General features: G+C 36.6%; 1 protein-coding gene across 9 annotated transcripts in view; it reads left to right on the top strand.

The window, feature by feature from the left end:
• The window catches only part of SEC23IP (SEC23 interacting protein), a 42136-nt gene that overhangs the window by 15779 nt on the left and 6591 nt on the right, over window positions 1–19766 (top strand). For 3 of the 9 annotated variants that reach the window (XM_057735026.1, XM_057735025.1, XM_057735023.1), the window contains exons 6-19: window positions 1478–1598; window positions 2567–2656; window positions 3513–3654; window positions 5001–5209; window positions 5571–5689; window positions 6079–6231; window positions 7604–7699; window positions 10905–11102; window positions 11823–11975; window positions 14632–14787; window positions 15173–15275; window positions 16434–16619; window positions 17300–17462; window positions 17954–18055. In XM_057735026.1, the coding sequence (XP_057591009.1) occupies window positions 1478–1598; window positions 2567–2656; window positions 3513–3654; window positions 5001–5209; window positions 5571–5689; window positions 6079–6231; window positions 7604–7699; window positions 10905–11102; window positions 11823–11975; window positions 14632–14787; window positions 15173–15275; window positions 16434–16619; window positions 17300–17462; window positions 17954–18035 (1971 nt within the window). In that variant the 3' untranslated portion in view covers window positions 18036–18055. The remainder of the gene's footprint in view (window positions 1–1477; window positions 1599–2566; window positions 2657–3512; window positions 3655–5000; window positions 5210–5570; window positions 5690–6078; window positions 6232–7603; window positions 7700–10904; window positions 11103–11822; window positions 11976–14631; window positions 14788–15172; window positions 15276–16433; window positions 16620–17299; window positions 17463–17953; window positions 18056–19766) is intronic. The other 6 variants (XM_057735029.1, XM_057735027.1, XM_057735028.1 and 3 more) reach the window with 4 other exon arrangements.

Genomic DNA, 19766 nt, shown 5'->3' with positions numbered 1-19766 from the left:
TATGAATGTTAGCTGTGAGTTTTTTTATGAATGGCCTTTATTATGTTGAGATATGTTCCCTTTGTGTACCAACTTTGATGGGAGTTTTTTTTATCATGAATGGATATTGAATTTTGTCAAATGCTTTTCTGAATCTATTGAGATAATTGTGATTTTTAATCCTTCCTTTCGTTAATGTGCTGTATCACACTGAGTTGCAAATATTGAACCATCCTTGCATCTTTGGGATAAATCCCACTTGATCATGGTGTATGATCCTTTTTATATATTTTTGGATTTGGTTTGCTAATATTTTGTTGACAATTTTTGCATCTATATTCATTAAAGATATTGGCCTGTAATTTTCCTTTTTTGTAGTATGTTTGGTTTTGGTATCAGGGTAATGGCGGCCTCTTAGAATGAATTTGGGAGAGTTCCCTTCTCTTCAGTTTTTGGAATAGTTTGAAAAGGATAGGTATCAGCTTATCAGCTGTTTATATGTTTGATAGAATTCCCATGTGAAGCTCTCTGGTCTTGGACTTTTCACTTGCTGGGAGTTCTTTTTATTACAAATTCAATTTCAGTACTAGTGATTGGTCTGTTCAAATTGTCTGTTTCTTCTTGATTCAGTCTTGGCAGATTGTATGGTTCTGGAAATTTGTTTCTTCTGATTTGTCCAGTTTGTTGGCATATAACTGTTCATAGTATTCTCTTATTTTTTTGTGTGTCTCTGTGGTATCGGTTGTTCTTTCTCCTCTTTCATTTCTTATTTTGTTTATTTGGGTCCTCTCTTCCTCTTTGGTAAGCCTGGCTAAAGGTTTATCAGTGTTGTTTATCTTTTTCAAAAAACCAGCTCTTGGTTTCATTGATCTTTCCTATTGGTTTGTTGTTGTTGTTGCTCTCTATTTTATTTATTTCCTTTCTGATCTTTATTGGTTCCTTCCTTCTACTGACTTTGGGCTTTGTTTGTTCTTCTTTTTCTGATTCCTTTAGATGGTAGGTGAGGTTGTTTACTTGAGATTTTTCCATATGACATCGGACAAAATTTAATACAGTGGTTTTAACAGAATCGTATATGTCTTCCTGAAAAGTGGTGGGTAAATCCGTTTATGGCATTGAAATTAAATTCGCACATTGTTATTTAGAGGATTTTGCCTTATATGTATTTACAAAACAAAGATTCCTCTATTGCTTTAATTTCTTATGTGTAAACCTAAATGTTTGTTATATTTTTAGATCAAGGCATACTGTTTCTTATTTAGTTGTATTATTTTCCAACATAAACATTGGAAATAACGGTATTGATTTGCTTAGTTTTAATGGTTGCTGAATACTAGCAGGACTGTTACAAAATTGATTTTGGAGGAATAGTACAAGTATTTGATTTATAAACTATACTATAAAGTAGTTTATTATGTATTGAAATAAGTTATTTAACTTATGGTGGAAGTGAATTTCGTAGTGAGCTCAGTCATAATCTTTCTCTTGTATCTTGAAGGTTATTGTTCAGTTCCAGCCTTCATCAGTGCCAGATGAATGGGGGACCACACAAGATGGACAGACAAGACCCAGGGTTGTAAAGCGTGGGATTGATGATAACCTTGATGAAATTCCTGGTGGTGTGTATAATTTGTTTAGGACTGAGGTCATTTTTAGACTTCTCTATTTTAGAATGATGAAAAAGGAAACAGTTATTAGGATTACCTGCCATAACATGCCGAAATCAGCCAGATTGGCACATAACTTTCCTTTTAACTTTATTACTTTTATATTTGTTTTTTAATTTAGAATTCTGTTGAAGGTGCATAAACCATGTAATATAGATTTGAAAATATATATTGTTGTGAAGAAGCACTTGCTGTTGAAATCAGGCTTTTGGCAGTATTTTTGGGCTTGTTTTGTCATGCCTCTACCAGTCTGTATTACTTTAGTGCAGGAGTGGCAAATTTTCTCTGCAAAGGGCCAACTAGTAAATATTTTAGGCTTTGCAGGCCATACAGACTCTGCTGTATCCACTCAACTCTGCCATTGTAGTGTGAAAGCATTTGTGGACAGTATGTAAACAAATGGGCCTAGCTGTGTTGCAATAAAACTTTATAAAAACAGGCAGTGAGCAGGATTTGGAAATAAATGTACTTATGTTATGAATCTGAATGAAATAACCAGAGTAAAACAGTAGATTTAACTTGGAAATGTTAATTTAGAGTATGTATGAATCTAACAAAGAGAAGGATTTTGGGGAAAAGATTTTGAAGTTTTATCTTGGCAGATCGATTCTCCACATGGGGCTTAGTGTCCTGGGGAGTTCTGAAGAAATCTCAAGGTTATGGAGCCTCTTTAGGTACAGAACTGATGATCGTCATTGGCTCATAGCTTCTGGGATCAGAAATGGCCTGCTTCCTCCACTCCTTGGTCTAGTTCACTGTTACTTGCCAAGATGGACTTTGAGCTTTGTTCATCTAGTTTTGGCAAGTTTGTGATGACAAAAGGAATATTGAATGTTGCTATTCAATTGAGAAAACCTAAACCAGTCCTCAGCTTGTATGTTTGTATGATGTATGTATACATGTCTGTCTTTCTTTCGCAGGGGAAATGCCTCAGGTTGACCATTTGATGTTCATGGTGCATGGCATTGGACCTGTGTGTGACTTGCGCTTTAGAAGCATTATTGAATGCGGTAAGTGTTAGTCACTTTATTTCATGAAATGATTGGAGAACTACTAGAAGGACTTTTTAAACCTTCATTTTTAAGATAGTTTCCAGCTGTATGCTTTTGGTTAAGGAACTGTAAGAGGAGATTTAAATGATCACTGGGCAGTACTAATTTGTACTTGATTTGCTCTTATGACATTTATAACTCGTAAAATCGTAGGCTGAAGAATTAGAAGGGATCTTGGAAATAATTTAGCTTGAGAGCCTCTGCCTGTGCACTTTCAGGCACTAGGAACACCTGTGCATTGAACTGATTTATGTGAATTAGTTGTGAGAAGTTATTTAAAGGAACTATGAATCTGCCTGGTTTACTTAAATTTTTGAAGTTTTATTATTATGTCTGTAGTAATATTTCATATTTACTGAAAACTTGGTATGTGCCAAGTATCTTGCATGTGTTATATTATTTAACCCTCACAATAGCCCTGTGGGGTATAGGTGCTGTTACTATTATCTTTACTATTAGGTGAGGAACTGAGGCCCAGAGGATGAGTTAACCTCTCCTGTGTCACTATCTGTAGGTTCTGGAGCAGGTAATTTGATTCCAGGGTCTACCCATAGAGCATTTCTGCCTCCCAGTAGTGGTAGTTGAGCTAATGTTGTTCAGTCATTTATATATATTCCTATAAAATAATGAAACATTAACAGGAACTTCCTAAAGGTGTTTTTTTTTTTCTTTTTTGGACTAATTTTGTCACTTTTTTTTGCTTGAAAAGTTTGTGTTATAAAAAATACTGGCATAATTGAGGTAATTGCTAACTACTTATCAAGCTAGGAAAATTGAATCAAGTTAATTTGTCTTCCCTGATTTTTTTTTTAAGTGGATGATTTTAGGGTGGTTTCTCTCAAATTGCTGCAGACACATTTCAAGAAATCTTTAGATGATCGGAAAGTAAGCAGAGTGGAATTCCTTCCGGTTCATTGGCATGGTTCCTTGGGTGGGGATGCCACAGGTGTTGACAGGTTTGTGGATTTTGATAACTTGGTTTTCAGATTAGTCAAACTTAGATTCAAATTTTAAACTATTGTATAAAGTAATTTTATTATGACTTCAACAAATATACTTAAAAACTTTAATTATATCCTTGCTCTGACATATAATTAAACACTTAAGTTTATGTGCTGCTTTGTGTGGGTGTTTGCACACACATGTATGTATGTGTGTGTGTATTCCTATTGTAAATATTTAAGAGAATCTAAGAAACTTAAGCTTCTTTTAAAATACTAATCTATAGTGGTTTAGACATGGGGCTGTCCTGTATATTGTAGGATGTTTAGCAGCATCCTTGGCCTCTACGCTCTAGATGAGAGTGGCACAACCTTATCCTCAGTTTAACAACCAAAAATGTCTCTAGTCGTTGCCAGATGTCCCCTGGGGTTAAAATCGCCCCTGGTCGAGAACCACTGATTTAGATTATTGTTTCTCAGTGGAGACTCTTCTGGCAGGACAGTTCTTTGTCATTTAAGACTGTTGTGTGTATTGTAGGCCATTTAGTATCCTTAGTCTAAATGCCACTAAATGCCAGCAGCACTTACCAGGCACTGTGACAACTTAAAAATGCTTCCACTCAATTTTGAATGCTTGCAGTTGGGGACCACAGATTTAGGAAATATTTATGCTAGGAACACAGGGCTAATGACATACTTGGATTTTAGTGAATGTCATGATGTTTCAGGGCACATACTTTAATAAAACTAACCCTAGAAACATTCTATTTATCCATGTGAGGCCCTGTTGTGGGGGTGTTTTCTTTCTCTGTGGGTGTTCCTGAAGTATGGCCATTCTCAAATCAGGAAAGATTTTCATTCCATTAAGCTCCTTTTTAACTTCTTGCTACATCCCCTGTTGTCTTTGCCACCCACAATTTTTGTCAGGTATCCTGATTTCCAGTAAATTGGAAGAAAAATGGAAGAGTAGGTTTTCCTCTTTAAAAGGAAAGACTTTAAAAATGAAGTAGAAATTTTTGCTTTGGCCTTATTTTATATGATAATTTCAGAGAATCCCCAAATTCATAGTATAGTTATAAGCACAAATGACAGCTTTTTTGGTTTATCTTGATTTATTTACAGTAACTGTCTATAAAATCAACCATAATTAGTTTGTGGGATTTTTTTTCTCAGTGTATTTTCAGGATTCAAAAGTGAAAATTTAAAAAACCCATAAATTTTTTTTAAGCTCTTTATTGGAATATAATTGCTTTACACAGTTGTGCCAGTTTTTGCTATACAACGAAGTGAATCAGCTGTAAAATGCCGTAAAATTTAAGGTACTTACTGACTAAATATAACTTCTTTTCCTTTCTAAACAGGAATATTAAGAAAATCACTTTACCAAGTATTGGTCGGTTTCGTCACTTTACCAATGAAACCTTGCTAGACATTTTATTTTACAATAGCCCCACCTACTGTCAGACGATTGTGGAGAAAGTGGGATTGGAGATAAACCGTCTGTATGCACTTTTCATGAGTCGGAACCCAGACTTCAAAGGCGGGGTCTCTGTTGCTGGTCACAGTTTAGGTAAAACTTTCAAATGTCCACATTTTAAATACAATTTTTGTTGAGTCATCACTGCTTTCAATGTGGGTGACATTCGAGATTTAGAATTAAAGATTTTAAGTTTTGTAAAGGGTAGAAATGAATGCTTTGAGTTTACATTCTGTCTTTGCTATTCATGTTTCATGTTACCTAAGAATGCTTTATATTTTAATTTATTCTGCTGCTTGGTAAAACAAGAATATTGATTATCAGATCTTGATAAACATCTAACTTTATGTGACTTCTGCTTGGGACTTTGAACAAAAAAAAGTAAGAGAATTTATTTAGTGTTATAACAGCACCTAGTACATTGTAAAGCAAAATGCTTTTTTTTTTTTTTAAGGTTCTTTAATATTGTTTGATATCCTGACTAATCAAAAAGATTTGAATTTATCAAAGTCTCCTGGGCGTTTTGCTGTTGCTAATGGAGTTGTGAAGCAGCCACATTTTCAGGAAAAGCAGGTATGGCCCAGTTGACATCTGGATTTAGAGTTGGAGCAGAAGAGTTTTCCAAAATTTGAAGTGATTCTATGTAACAAAATACCCTGAGGTTTAGGAGTGTAATGGAATCGTGTAGCTCATTATTTGAGTTTCTCACTCGTCTTCCTTATGGATTATAAATTTAAATGTGAGAGAAAGTTTGTGGTTTCTTTAAAAAATGTGAAGTAAATTGTAGGAAATGGGAGCGTGAGTGATTTACTAAATATATATACTTTTTCAGAATATTAAACTTTGGGTAACAAACTGCCCAAAATTACAATTTGTGTATAGAACAGAGTTAAGATTTTTCCATGGATCAGAAAATATTTTATGGGAGCTTTGTAATGTTCTCCCAACTTTTTTGTTTAAAGATACCTGAAGAGCCAAAGCTGACGTTGGATGAGTCTTGTGACCTTGATGTTGAAGATGAAGAAGTCCTGACTTTGCAAGAAACTCTGGAAGCACTTAGCCTCTCTGAATACGTTAGCACTTTTGAAAAGGAAAAGATTGATATGGAATCTCTGGTACTGGTGATAGTTTGATTTACTTTTATCTAAAATTGTTTTTCCTGTGTATGAGATTGAAAATTAATAAGATTTAAACACTTTTACGTCACAATGCATTCAGATAAGGCAGAGACTTAAATGTTTAAAAAGTTGAAAAAACAGGAGAGCTTTTTAAAATAATCTGGGAAGGCTTTTCTAAGTATGACTTAAAACCCAGAAGACATAAAGGAAAAAAAATGCATAGCAGAGGATGGCATAAACAACATCTAAAGGCCAATGATAGGTTAAGAAGACTATTTGAAGTACACAATATAGCAGAGTGTTTATTTCCTTACTATTCAAAGTTTCTACAAATTAGTTACACAAAGACCATCAACACAGTAGGAAGACAGGCAAAGAATATGAGCAGATGATTGTACAGAAAAGAAAATAACAACTTCTTATCATATGAAAACTCTTGAGAAATATTTTGATAAATTAAAACTGCATGAGCTTTTTTTAACCTGTCAGTTTGGCAAGAATATTAAGAGTTTGATATTAATATAGTATGTGACCAGGATGAGGGGAAATAGGTACTGTTCTATATTGTTAAGAGTATAAATTGATACAGCCTCTATAGAGGGCAGTCCAGCAATATCTTTTAAAATATAAAAAATACATACCCTTTTCCCTAGCAATTTCACTGCCAGGAATATTTCCTATGGAAAAATATTCATACAAGAATATCTACAAGGATACTCACTGTAGTATTGTTTATAATAGCAGAACCTTAGAAACACCTAGAAATCATTTGTGGTGCATCCACACAGTGGCATAGCCTGCAACTGTTGAATGAATGGGGCCGTGTCAGGGATATTGCTGTGGAACGACCTCTGAGGTATGTTATGTGAAAAGACCAAAGTTCAGTCCTATTTGTGTATAGGTTACACACATATGGGAAAACATGGGATTCTGTGTATACGTAAGATATCTCTGGAAGGACAGTGAATTGCCAGCAGTTGCTGCTGAGAGAACTGGGTGATTGGGACAGGTGGAGGGGAAAGACTTCACTGTATAATATGGAATCCCTGGTACTGATGATAGTTTGATTCATTTTTGTCTAAAATTGTTTTTCCTGTGTATGAGGAAAGAATTCTGTGCAACATGCACATATTTTCTGTTAAAAATTAAGGGAGTGACTTCGATGTGGAGGCCTAAGCTTTTACAACCTAAATTAATTCATGATTTAAAAAAAATTGAGAGCAGGGGCAAAAAAAATTAACTTAAAAAAAATTGACTGGATATTGTTACCTTAGATGATATGATTTCTTTTCATAATTTCCTCTTTTCAATTTCAATTCATGTGTCATTAGATTGACTAGTTAATGTGCTTGTTTGTTTTCTTTTAAAGCTTATGTGTACAGTGGATGACCTGAAGGAAATGGGGATACCCCTTGGACCCAGAAAGAAGATAGCTAACTTTGTAAAGCATAAAGCGGTCAAACTGGTAAGGTTCATCTCTGCATCTAAAAGGAAACAAAATTCATCTGGGACTAGTGTGTTTATATTTTGGAAGTTTTGTTAATACCATCATGGTTAGGTCAGCTGGTGTGCTCCCTGCCCAAGGGCACAGGAATGGAATTGATGGAAGCCTTGACTCGGGAGTCAGCCAGAACTGGGCTTAAATTCCAATTAAATTCCAATTACTGGCTTTCCTGGGGCTGAGCAAATCCCAGCATGAAGGACTTTCAGTTTTAAAATTGGTATTTGGGGATTTCCCAGTGCAACAACTGGGTAAGTCCTGGACAAACAGATGACTTGGTCACCGTGATTCCCAGTTCAACCACTTTTTAACTACATATTCATGAGCAATTTGCTTAACTTTTCTGGTCCTTGGTTTTCTTTCTAAAATGGGAGTGATAATTCCTTTCTTATAGGATTGCAGTGAGGATGAAGTAATGCATATGTAGCTTATCATCCAGTAAATGTTAGCTGATTTTCTCTTCCGCATCCTTCTCACCATGTAAAAGGATAAGAAGGAACACAGACACGTTTCATTAAATAACCAAAGAGCAAAATTTGTTAGAAGTCCAAATCAGAGCAGTAACAGCAACAACTAAAAAGCATTTAAAAAGAAGTAAAACAGGGACTTCCCTGGTGGCCCAGTGGTAAAGAATACACCTTCCAATGCAGCGGACGAGGGTTCGATCCCTGGTCGGGGAACTAAGATCCCACGTGCCGTGGGGTAACTGAGCCCATGTGCCACAACTACTGAGCTCATGCACCTCAACTAGAGATCCTGCATGCCACAAACTACAGAACCTGCGCCCTCTGGAACCCATGTGCCACAGCTACAGAGCCTACACGCCCTGGAGCCTGCATGCCACAACTACAGAAGAGAAAACCCGCATGCCACAACTGGAGAGAAGCCCTCATACCACAACAAAAAGCCCGCCTATCACAACAAAGACTGGACACAGCCAAAAAAAAAAAAAAAAAAAAAAAAGTAAAACAGTTGGGAATAATTTCTTTAATTTTCATTAAGTTAACTTTACAGAGATTTTTATATACTTTGAAAAGTTAGGTAGCACAGGGTGGCTATTTTATTTTTATTATTTTAACATGGTCTTCGTTGATCCTTCCATCTTTTGAACTTCTGTGGTTCTTTGTGTTACTTCTTTAGAACTTAACATGCCACTTCTTTATATGACAATAAAGTCACAGGATTGATTTGTTATGATTAGCTTAAGCAATTGAGTTGTTCAGCACTTTAAGAGTATATCTTTTGGATCAGGCATGTGCTGAATTCTTGGGATTTGGAGATGACCTGAGGGTATGTTGTCTAGTTAGGAGGAGCGATTTGACCACAGGTGATGCATCAGTCCTCTAACAGTGCTGCCTGTGCTGTCAGAGCCAGGTGAGGCCTGGCCAGGGGAGGAGGGGTTAGGGTTGGTGAGAGAAGACTTCCCCAAGGTGTTGGGGCTTTAGCTTGGGGTAGGGTCAGGGGAAATGGCCTTCCAGGAGTGGGCAAGCGCTCTTCTGCAGTGGAAGCAGCAGGCGAGCTGAGAATAAGATAGGGCACAGGGTCCCGAAGGCCCAATGTGGCAGATGTGGCAGTTTTCTCTTACCAGGGAGTGGTCCTCAGACATGTTCTTATGGCTGTGAAAGTCATGGTGCTTTTAAACTAACATGAAATGCTGACTTGCTTATTAATTTTTATCATAAATTATGATTTAGCACCGAATCATCTGTCTAATCTAAATTTTAATTTTTACTTCAGAAATCTTAAAATTTAAAACTATGTGCTGTAAATCACATTATAAAATTTCAGCCACAAGCAAATATGCTTATAATAAGTGAGTTTTTAGCCATATTGATTCCGTCCTGGTTTGTGCATTAATATTTGCTGTCTTTTGCAGTTGACTAGGGCCTACTGGCTGATATGGAGTGTTAAAGAATAAAAACAATTGGAGCATATCTTGAAGTTGAGACAATTCTTTTATCAACTTGAATTTTACGTTAATTTTGTGTGTGTGTAAACTGGGCCACATTTTTAGCGGCAGCGTAAACTACTGGTTCTGTTCTAAGGGGACATAGTGTGAGAACCATGCCATAGGTCAGTGGAGCAATGAGGGCAGTTCTGTGACTGGGATGGTGTTTTAGGGAGTTCACTTGCTTACAGTGCGGGGATGAAGTTGGAAGGGGATGAAACTGGAGGCTGTTAGAAATCTCCTGGCGTAGTCACTGTAATTATGCAGTGACTCAGAGAGAGATGATAGGGGTGTATTAGGAAATGGAAAAGAAAGGTGCAACTCAACACATTTTAGACACAGAATGGTGTTTTTGATGGTTGATTGAAGGTGACAATGAAAATTGAGTTGAGAGGCAATATCTCTGGTGAGCACAGTGGTCACACCAAAACCAGGACACAAGTGGGCTACTGTTGTTCCTTTCCACCAGGCTGTGTTCTCCGTGTGTGAGAGAACGTTCTCACATTTGTCTCCATGTGCACAAGCAAAGGCTGGTAAAAACACAAAAAGAACAAATGAGAAGCTGTTTCCAGGTCCTGCATTTGTCCTTGCTTTTATTTTTGTAAATAAAAGAAAAAAAAGTATTCTATATAGTTCTTAAAAAAGCTCTAGAAGGAGTCTGGTTTGGTTCCCACAGTAGCTTGGATGCATAAGTTATGGCATTACAGGGATGTTTGAGGGAAACTTGTTAGTGGCTCCATGTAGACATAGTGGTGTAAGGATGTTGAATGAATAAGTTTCTGTTAAGTTACATGTCTTTATAGGAAGTATATATTTCACGCTTATATAAAGTACTTCTAAATTATCTGTCTGAAGTTGAGATCATAAAGGAAGAAGTTAGCATTTTTTAAATTTTTATTAAAATTTTAAATTATATAGGAACGTGTAGAGCAAAGAATATAATAATAGCTAATATTTAGATTTAACTGTAGCTGTTTTGCCACATTTTGCTTTTGTTCTTTATTTTTCTTAAGAATTTTAAAATAGATTGTAGACATTATGGTATTTTTTTCCTTAAATATTTAGTATGTGTGTCTTAAAGGACATTTCTCTAATAACCACAATGCTATTATTATGCCAAAGAAATTACTAATCATTCCTTAATATTGATATAGATATTTTGTAGTGATAACTGATAATTTTTTTCCCTCAGTTATATTATGAAATTTTGGTATTTCACAGAAACAGAAAAAAGCAGCATCAGAAAAAAAGGCAGTAATGGCCGCTTCGACAAAAGGACAAGAGGAAAGCTCTCAGAAAGCTAAAGAAATGGCTTCTCCTCCGTCAGAATCTAACCAGTCCAAGAGGAAACTCCCACTCGGAGCTTACGTTTCTTCTGTGCATGTTGATTATGAGTCTTTTGACGTTGGCACCGGACAGGTAAGTTAACATACTGACTTCGGTTACATATTTTATGTTGGAATCACATATCTGTATTATTTGTGTTAACTTTAAATTCTTTAGATATTTATTTGACAGTTTTTTGGGGGGATGGTGGAGAAAACTGATTTTCTCTTAATAAAAATTGTATGCTTTCATAATGTTCAAAATAAGGAATTGAATGTGTACTGAATGTATCACCTAGGTTTCAAAATTGTCTTTATTTCAATTTTTTCACCCTTCATAATTTTATAGCATGTGTCTTAGCCACTAGCAACAGAAGTGGTGATAGTTAGAAAATTATTTTCAGAATATACTTAAACTTCTGTGAGCGATGCTTGCTGCATTCCCTCAACTTATGTTTTCTATTACAGCTCTTCCTTGGGGGAGATATCCCTGTAAAATCTACCCAGTACTTGATAATGCCGCATTTCATGATGTACTTGTTTTTCAGTGGCTTAAAAGTATTAAAATATTTTTAGACAGTGTTACTTTCAGTATATTTGTAATTGTTTATATGGTTCCATCCTCTTAAGTGAGTTCATGAGTGATTTAAAGAAGACAGAAAATGTTATTGGATGTTTGCTGTGGCCTCTTCAAGCTTTTAAGCCTAATTCATTCATAAAATTTGCATTTTAAAAATGTCTTTTTTAAAACATGAGCAAACTTGAACAGATTCTAGCAAATAAAAGGCAGGTATTTCCTCACCTACCTGTGAAGGTTGGCGTGTCGAAGTTGTGGAACCAGGGGCTCTGTGCCACCGGGACACTGTCGCTGCCTGCCTCTCCCTGGGAGGAGACCTTCTCTGTGAGCCTGGAATCATGGGTGTCAGTGGCTCTGGGCTCATCTCCTTACAGCTTTATTACCATAGAGGTAAAGGAATTGACCCTGATAGGTCCAGTTAGGAAACTTTTAAGGAGGGATTTTATTTGACCTGGCATGAGTCTCAGGTCCATTCTGGACCAATTCTTGTTGCCTGGGGAATGGGTCACGGTTCGATTGACCCAGTCCAGGTCACATGCCATCTCCTTTGTTACCCAAAGGGTTGTCGTGGTAATCTAACCCACAGTGAGCATCAGTCATTGCCAGAGAGCCAAAAAATAATCTCGTAATCTCTTTAACCAGGACTAATCACCATTAACAATTTGAATAAGGCCTTCTAGACTTTTATTTGAGCATATATTTACATATATATTTTAATAAAAATGGGAAATACTAGAACGTTATACATATCTTCCTTGACTTAAGACGGGGTTACGTCCTGATAAACATATTGTAAATTGAAAATATCCAAAGTAAAAAATGCATTTATACACCTAACCTACCCAGTATCATAGCTTAGCCTCACCTGTCTTAAACGTGCTCAGAACACTTAGCATTAGTCTGTAGTTGGGCAAAGTCATCTAATACAAAGCCTGTGTTATAATAGGCTGTCATAACAAAGTGCCACAAACTGTGTGGTCTTAAACACCAGAAACTTACTGTCTCACAGTTCTGGAGGCTGGAACTCCATGACTGAGATGTCAGCAGGGCCTTGCTCCCTCTGAAACCTGTAGGGGTATCATCCGTCCTTGCCTCTCTCCAGCTTCTGATGGTTTGCCAGCAATTGTTAGCATCCTTTAGCTTCTGTGTGCATCACTCCAATCCTCCATTTTTCATGTGGCAGCCTCTCTTTGCCTTCACATTATCTTCCCTGTGCGTGCCTGTCTCTGCATCCGGATTTCTCCTTTTTACAGTAACATCAGTCATATTGGATTTAGGGCCCACCGTAACACTGTAAAGACCCTATTTCCAAATAAGGTCTGAGGTACTGGTACATTTCACTTTTAGGGGAACACATTCAACCCATGATGTTGGACATGTAGGCAGTTTTTCACTCTTAAGCAATCCAGTGGTAAACAATTTTAAACCAATTTTCTGTGTACATTTTTTAATTCAGTTAAATAACTGGAAGTATTTATAGCTGAGCCAAAGGCTGTGCACACAAGACTGTTAATAGTTATTGCTACTTGCCCCTTGAAAGGTTGTGCCAGTTTGCTCTCCCACTGGCAGTTTATAAGACTGCCTGTCTCCCCTCTCCCTTGCTAGTACTGCTATTACCATTCTCCTTTAAAAATACATAGTATTCTTACTTGTGTAACTTCTTCTAAAGAAATGATTTTTTACATGAAAATAGATTTTAATTTTTTTTTTTTAGTATTTCACATAACTGTATCTCACTGTATTTCTTTGAGCACTAGAGAGGTTAGATATTTTATCATCTATTTTTTAGGCTTTTTGTGTGTATGTGAGGTGTTGGTTTACCTATTTTTTTCTATTGGGTTTCTTTTCTCTTTATGATACTTAAGAATTCTTTATAAAGGATATTGGCCCCTTGATGTAAATATTTTTTCCAGTTTATAATTTTTTTTTTTAACTTTGTTTTTCCTTCTCTTTTTTTTTCTGGAACTGGGGGAAGATACATAATCTTGAGAGCACCTCCTTTGTGGCCCTCATCAGTAGCAGAAACTATTGCATTTGCAAATATAAGGGCAAACCAAGGGATGTGAAGTCTAGACTTTGTTAGAAGGGCAGCCTAATTAGTAGAAAGAGCATTGGATTTGGAGTTAGAAGTCCTCATTCTGCGACTCACTGTGTGCTCCTGGATAAGTGACGTCACACATTTGGGCTTCACTGTCTCCATCTGATAAGTGGGCACGAGGATTCCTGCTATTTCCTCTGCTCTCAGTGGACCTCTGTTGTGCACTTGGATGATGCCATTCATTGTTCTTTGTTCTCAGGATACTAAAATGATGAAGACACATATTCTGTCACTGAGCAACAAACAAAAGAGCTTTGTAAACTATAGAGTGCTGTCCAAATGTGGATGCTTTCTCTTACACTAGGCAGTTCTCAGTGAACTGAGAGGTTACATGCAGGCTTCTCCCAAATAGGAGCTCTTTTGGGATAAATCATCTTTCCAATGGAGAGAAACATGCCTAATGAATGAGGATGGTAGTTATAGTAGAAGTAACAGTCATTGGATGCTTAAAATATGCTAAGCACTTTATGTGGATTAGGTTAATTTTTCAACCACATTATGAGTTTGGCATTGTTATGAGCCCCATTTTATAGATGAGGAAACTGAGATGGAGGCAAGAGAGGTTAAGAAACTTGCCCAAGGTCCCACAGCAAAGAGTGGGGTCAGGATTCAAACCCAGGCAGTTTGATTCTAGAATCTATAGTTTTGACCACATTTGTAACAAATATAAGACTTCTGTACACTACATATTTTATGCTTTATACAGTAAGTGAAAGTATAGTCAGAGGATGTAATAGTGTATAAGGATTTCAGGACGGAACTTTTTGGTCCTTCTCAGCTGGCAGCAGCTTGCCCGTGACAGTTCTCATCAGCATCGCGTGCCACACCTTGAGGGGCGTCATCTGTATTGAGGTGCTTTTAATTAAGTGCCGTCCAGTTTGAACTTTTGAATTTTATATTATGTGACATTGGAATGACCATCTTTCGTTGCTTTCTCATTCTTTCTAGGTTTCTGTTGTTTATAACTCCTTAGACTTTGAACCAGAGATTTTCTTTGCCTTGGGATCTCCAATTGGTATGTTTCTTACTATTCGAGGAGTGGATAGGATAGATGAGAACTACAGGCTTCCTACCTGCAAGGGATTCTTCAATATTTATCATCCAGTGAGTGAAATGCATTTACTTCTATTTTGAAGAAGATGAAGCACCAGTCCTTTTTATCCTAATAGATTCTCAAATTCTTATTTCTTACGGATTAATGCTGATTTTGATTTTGTACAACTCAGCTCTCTGACCTAAAAAAATAGTCTGATACTTTACAATAAACTTTTCTACTAAAAAGCCTTTGTTCAAGGAAATAATTCTCTTGCTTTGCTTGCAAAGTAGTTTTACCCACAAACTTGAAAGTCTTCTTATAATTACCAGTATTTGAATAAGGTGTGAAGAAGAAAATCAAAATCTCTGGTTTGCCAGTTACCTGGTTCCTTGCTCAACTAAGATATATAACTCAAAACAGCTTTTCATAAATTTCTAATTCTTCTATTTATAGCTTGATCCAGTGGCATATAGGTTAGAACCTATGATTGTACCAGATTTGGACCTAAAAGCAGTTCTCATTCCACATCACAAAGGCAGAAAGAGACTTCATTTAGGTAAAAAGCAAATACTATAAAAACTTTTTTTCTGTCATTTTGCAGTTTGTCATTTGTAATGAATTGCGTTCTTCCTGTCATTTGTAATGTTGTGAAAATGTTAACACTGAGTTCTTATTTATTTAAATGCCTGTTATGTTCAGAATGTGTTTGCTAAATATTTGGAGGTGCTGTAAAGTTATAAATGAGTGCCTTCAATGACTTCTCCTTGATGACATTCTAATTGTTGACATAATAAGGAATGGGGGAAGTTGGTAATAAAGTGATGAGATGCATAGATTTTGATATAATTTGGTTATAGCTTTTGGAATTGGGAAGCAGAGTAACTTTTGAACTAATGACCAAACCATCAAGAAATAGACATTTGATGCTATCTAAGTCGTGAACTGTTTTTTCCTTGCTGACTAAACAAACTTTTCCTATTAAAAAAATGCATTGAACAAAATGGATTGATAATAATTCCAAGTAGGGTTTAGGTTTCTTTTATGCCTACTAATGGGGTATAGTACTTCTTATCCATAGGTTTAAAAGAAGGAAAAGTGATCATGCCCTCTTATTTAAAATTTTTTTTTTCTTTTTGATGCTTTTCAAACATAATTAATTCTTTTGAAGTTAAAATGAGAAATTTGATACTCTAAGACTTTGAATTCAAATATGGTTTATTAGACAAAAGTAGAAAAGGTGAAGGGGCAGGACTTTCTTCATTTTTTAATTAGAAGTTTAAATTGTGGTTATATCAGAATCTCAAATTCTTAAAACCATTTCACCAGTACATATTAGAAAAAGTCATCTTTTTAATCTTGTGGGCCCATATTTTAACTTACAGTAAAAAAAAAGCACATAAATGTGCTTATTACATTTTTATGGTATTTGAACTCTTTTTTTCTTCTTCATTTTTTTTTTTTTTTGGAGAGAGGAAATGTATAGGTTTAGGCCAGATCAAGTTTAGTTGTTAAAAAAAAAATGACAGAGTAAGACTTCTCAAAACATTGTAACATGTTGAAAGTTCTAGGCTGAGAAATTCCACATATTTGACATTTAAGGGAAGAGTAAGAGGTCTTATCCAGTCTGAGAATAGTATAACTTTTGTTTTAATTTTTGTGGTGCAGAATTCTATCCAGTAAGTAATAACTTGTTATGTCATCCTAATCTCTTTAGAGTTGAAAGAAAGTCTCTCTCGTATGGGATCTGATTTGAAGCAGGGTTTCATTAGCTCTCTGAAGAGTGCTTGGCAGACGTTAAATGAGTTTGCCCGTGCTCATACCTCTTCAACTCAGTTGCAAGAAGAATTGGAGAAGGTAGCCAATCAAATCAAAGAAGAAGAAGAAAAGCAAGTAGTTGAAGGTAAATTTGACATTTGAGGTGTTTTCCAGTACAAATATTACTTGTGAACATAGCACACATAAATTATTTGATGATGCTTTTCCATTGTAGCCTTTTTTGTTGAAATGTAGATAGAGGCTCTTCCTATAAAGGAAAATCTATTAGGATAAACTGTACTTCAAAATGCCTGTCATCCTTTTTTTTTTTTAACTAGGTTTTGGGCTGATAGTTGCTGAACTTTTTACTCTGCAAGCTTAAAATTTTGTTGTGATTCATAAGGCCAGAGTGGAATGTCGGAGTTGAGAACTAAGTTGGTGTTCAGGCATCTGAGTGACCCCCTGTGAGAAATGCTCTCTTGGGGCTGTGTCTAGCTGTGTTATCGTAGACTGTACATGCGATGTCAGGTCGTTGTGCCGTGATGTTGTTGATTCTTGCAGATTCTAATTCTATTTCCTTTCTTTCTACAATGCTCTCTGACCCCTTTTCTTCAAAACTTCTGTCAGCTCGTTGGCTCTTTCTCCTCTCTCTCGGGGAACCAGCCCCTCTTCCCCTGGCTCTTTGGAGGAATGGGAAGTGAGCCTGGTAGCTCCCCAGGTTGCTCCGTGTGTCAAGCAATATTCTCTTGAACCCAGAAAGTCAGCTAAAGTCAAAGGATAATGATTAAGTGATTGACTTTGATGTTGAAATGGTTTAAATTCTAGCAGAAAAGATTGTTGAAAGTCCAGATTTTTCCAAGGATGAGGACTACTTAGGAAAGGTTGGAATGCTAAACGGAGGCCGCCGAATTGACTATGTTCTTCAAGAAAAGCCAATAGAGAGTTTTAATGAATATCTTTTCGCTCTTCAGAGTCACTTATGCTATTGGTAAGTATTTTCATCTTTGATAATGTTCATGTGGCCTTTGGGTGCCAGCACATACAGCAGTTTTAGTGAGATTCTTCCTGATTTACCATGTATTATGGAATATTAATTTGAATACCCGTATATTCAGTCATGTTTTCCCCCTTTGGTTTAGTTATCCACAAGATGGCAGCATGTCATCTGCCTTTGACCAAAAGCCTTTGGTAGTTGCACACCGTTTTTGTAGGGATGCCTTTCACAGAATGGGAATGGTAGGGACTTTGAAAGCCATCCTTTCCTGTATCCTCCATCACCAAGGAGAATTACAGCACAGCTATTTTGGAGGTGATTAGTATTCATCCAATTTTTAAGGACAGCTCTGAGATTACACTATTTTATTTTCATTTGTCCGTCTTGGGTAGAGTTGAATAGAACCATAGCTGCATTTTCCACCATTATGCATAAAGGTTAATTTCTAATTATCTCTTAAGTAAATGTGCTTTTCTTTTTAATAGGGAATCTGAAGATACTGCCCTGTTATTACTTAAAGAAATTTATCGAACAATGAACATTAGTCCAGAACAGCCCCAGCACTGATTGGACTTCAGCTTCACTGTGTGAGTTTATCTTTATTGTGTATGTAAATTCTGACTGTTCTTTCTGAAGCCTTTTTTATGGAGTTGATGTTGACGGTAATGTTTTCTTTTTTCTGTTTCCTCTGAGTGTTTTTCTTTCTTTTCTCTCTTTTTTTTTTAAATTCAGAATAGAGATATTAAGGAACTGAACTCACAAGACCTTAGAAAAATAGAGGTTTATTTTTTTTATGTAACAGGAATGGTTCATCTGTTGAATGATGTCACTAGATTGTTTGCATCTTTTCACCTGCATGTTGGCTCTTTTTGCCTTGTATTCAGAAGATAGCTCCCATAGTTCTAGGTATCCCTTCTGTGTTCTGGGCATGAATAAGGGGAGAAAGGGTGGTATCGGTTATACCTATCTACCTTAATTAGATATCTAAAAATTTACTCACGGCTGTTGACGAAGCCTGTGTTACATGTCCCATCCCCCCGCCAACCCCAGACTGCTTGGAAGGTTGTAAAGGTTTGATTTTAAGCATTCCCAGTCTTTATCGAGGCAAGGAGTAGAGAAGGGGGTTAAACCTACGATGCATAAACCAACCTGCAAGTCGGCCACGCTCTATAACCTGACTGTCCTCCTGAGACACCTGACACCAGTTTTTCCTCACTAGATGACATCACTTTACAAAATAGGTAATGTGTTTTTTTAAAAAGTTAGAACTTTAAAAGCCTTTGAAAGAGTGAAATTCAAAGTAGCTGAAATCAAAAGTAGTTCCTGGCACTTTTTGGTTTTTTAATCATAAATGATAAGCTCAGTCTTCACCTTCTTATTTGGGAGAGGTAAGCACTGTTAGCAGGACTTTCTTAGGGAAGTGTTCCCCTGCATGTCCAGTCAAATATGTGTTCATGTCAAAACAGAGGGATCTCATTGACCATATTGTTCTGCAGCTCGATGTTGTCAGTCACACAGTCACACATCTTGCACAATAACTAACATAGATCTTTTTCATTCTCTTTAATGGCTACAGAGGAGTCTATTGTATGGCCATGCCCCATCGTATTTAGCCAGTTTCCTGTTTGGGGACATTTAGATCATTTCCTAATGTATGTTAGAAAATCTTAACAGAGTAGGTAAGAGGTATAGAAGGTGGTTTTGTAATCGGACTTTTGATACAGTTTTATCAGTTCTCACCATTTCTGATATTAAATATTAAAATAAACTAAATGTAATGTCAAGAGTTACCTCAGTCCAGATGTTCAATTATAAAATAGTCATTCAGTTGGTTGACAGATATTTATTCAGCTCTGACTATGTGCCAGGCGCCAGTTTTCACCCTGGGGGTAAGTGGTAAATAAAATAAGGTTGCATTCTCACCTTTAAGGAGATTACCTTCTTTTGGGAGGAGATTATGGTAAACCTGTACTGTAATTCACAAGTAAATTTCAGCTTATTGATAGGTTCTGTGGAAAAGACAAAATAGGAAGATGTCGAGAGTGACTGGGGGTGCTTCTAGGGAAGGCCTTGCCAAGCTGATTATGTGTGGGTTGAAATTTGAATGATGAGAAGGAGGTGGACTCCTGGAGATACAGGGAGAACAATCCAGGCAGAAAGAAGGGCAGCTGTCAAGGTCATGGGATGGGAGCTGATGTGTCGTGTTTGAGGGACAGAGAGCAGACCGTGTAGCCAGAGGGGAGAAGAGGGGAGAGAGGTTAGGTGGGCCTGACTGTAAGGATCTGGTAGAATGTTTGC

The sequence above is a fragment of the Hippopotamus amphibius genome, chromosome 5, assembly GCF_030028045.1.
Source record: "Hippopotamus amphibius kiboko isolate mHipAmp2 chromosome 5, mHipAmp2.hap2, whole genome shotgun sequence".
Taxonomy (NCBI): Eukaryota; Metazoa; Chordata; class Mammalia; order Artiodactyla; family Hippopotamidae; genus Hippopotamus; species Hippopotamus amphibius.
Note: the sequence above shows the minus strand (reverse complement) of the source record. Positions and strands in the feature narration are given on the sequence as shown.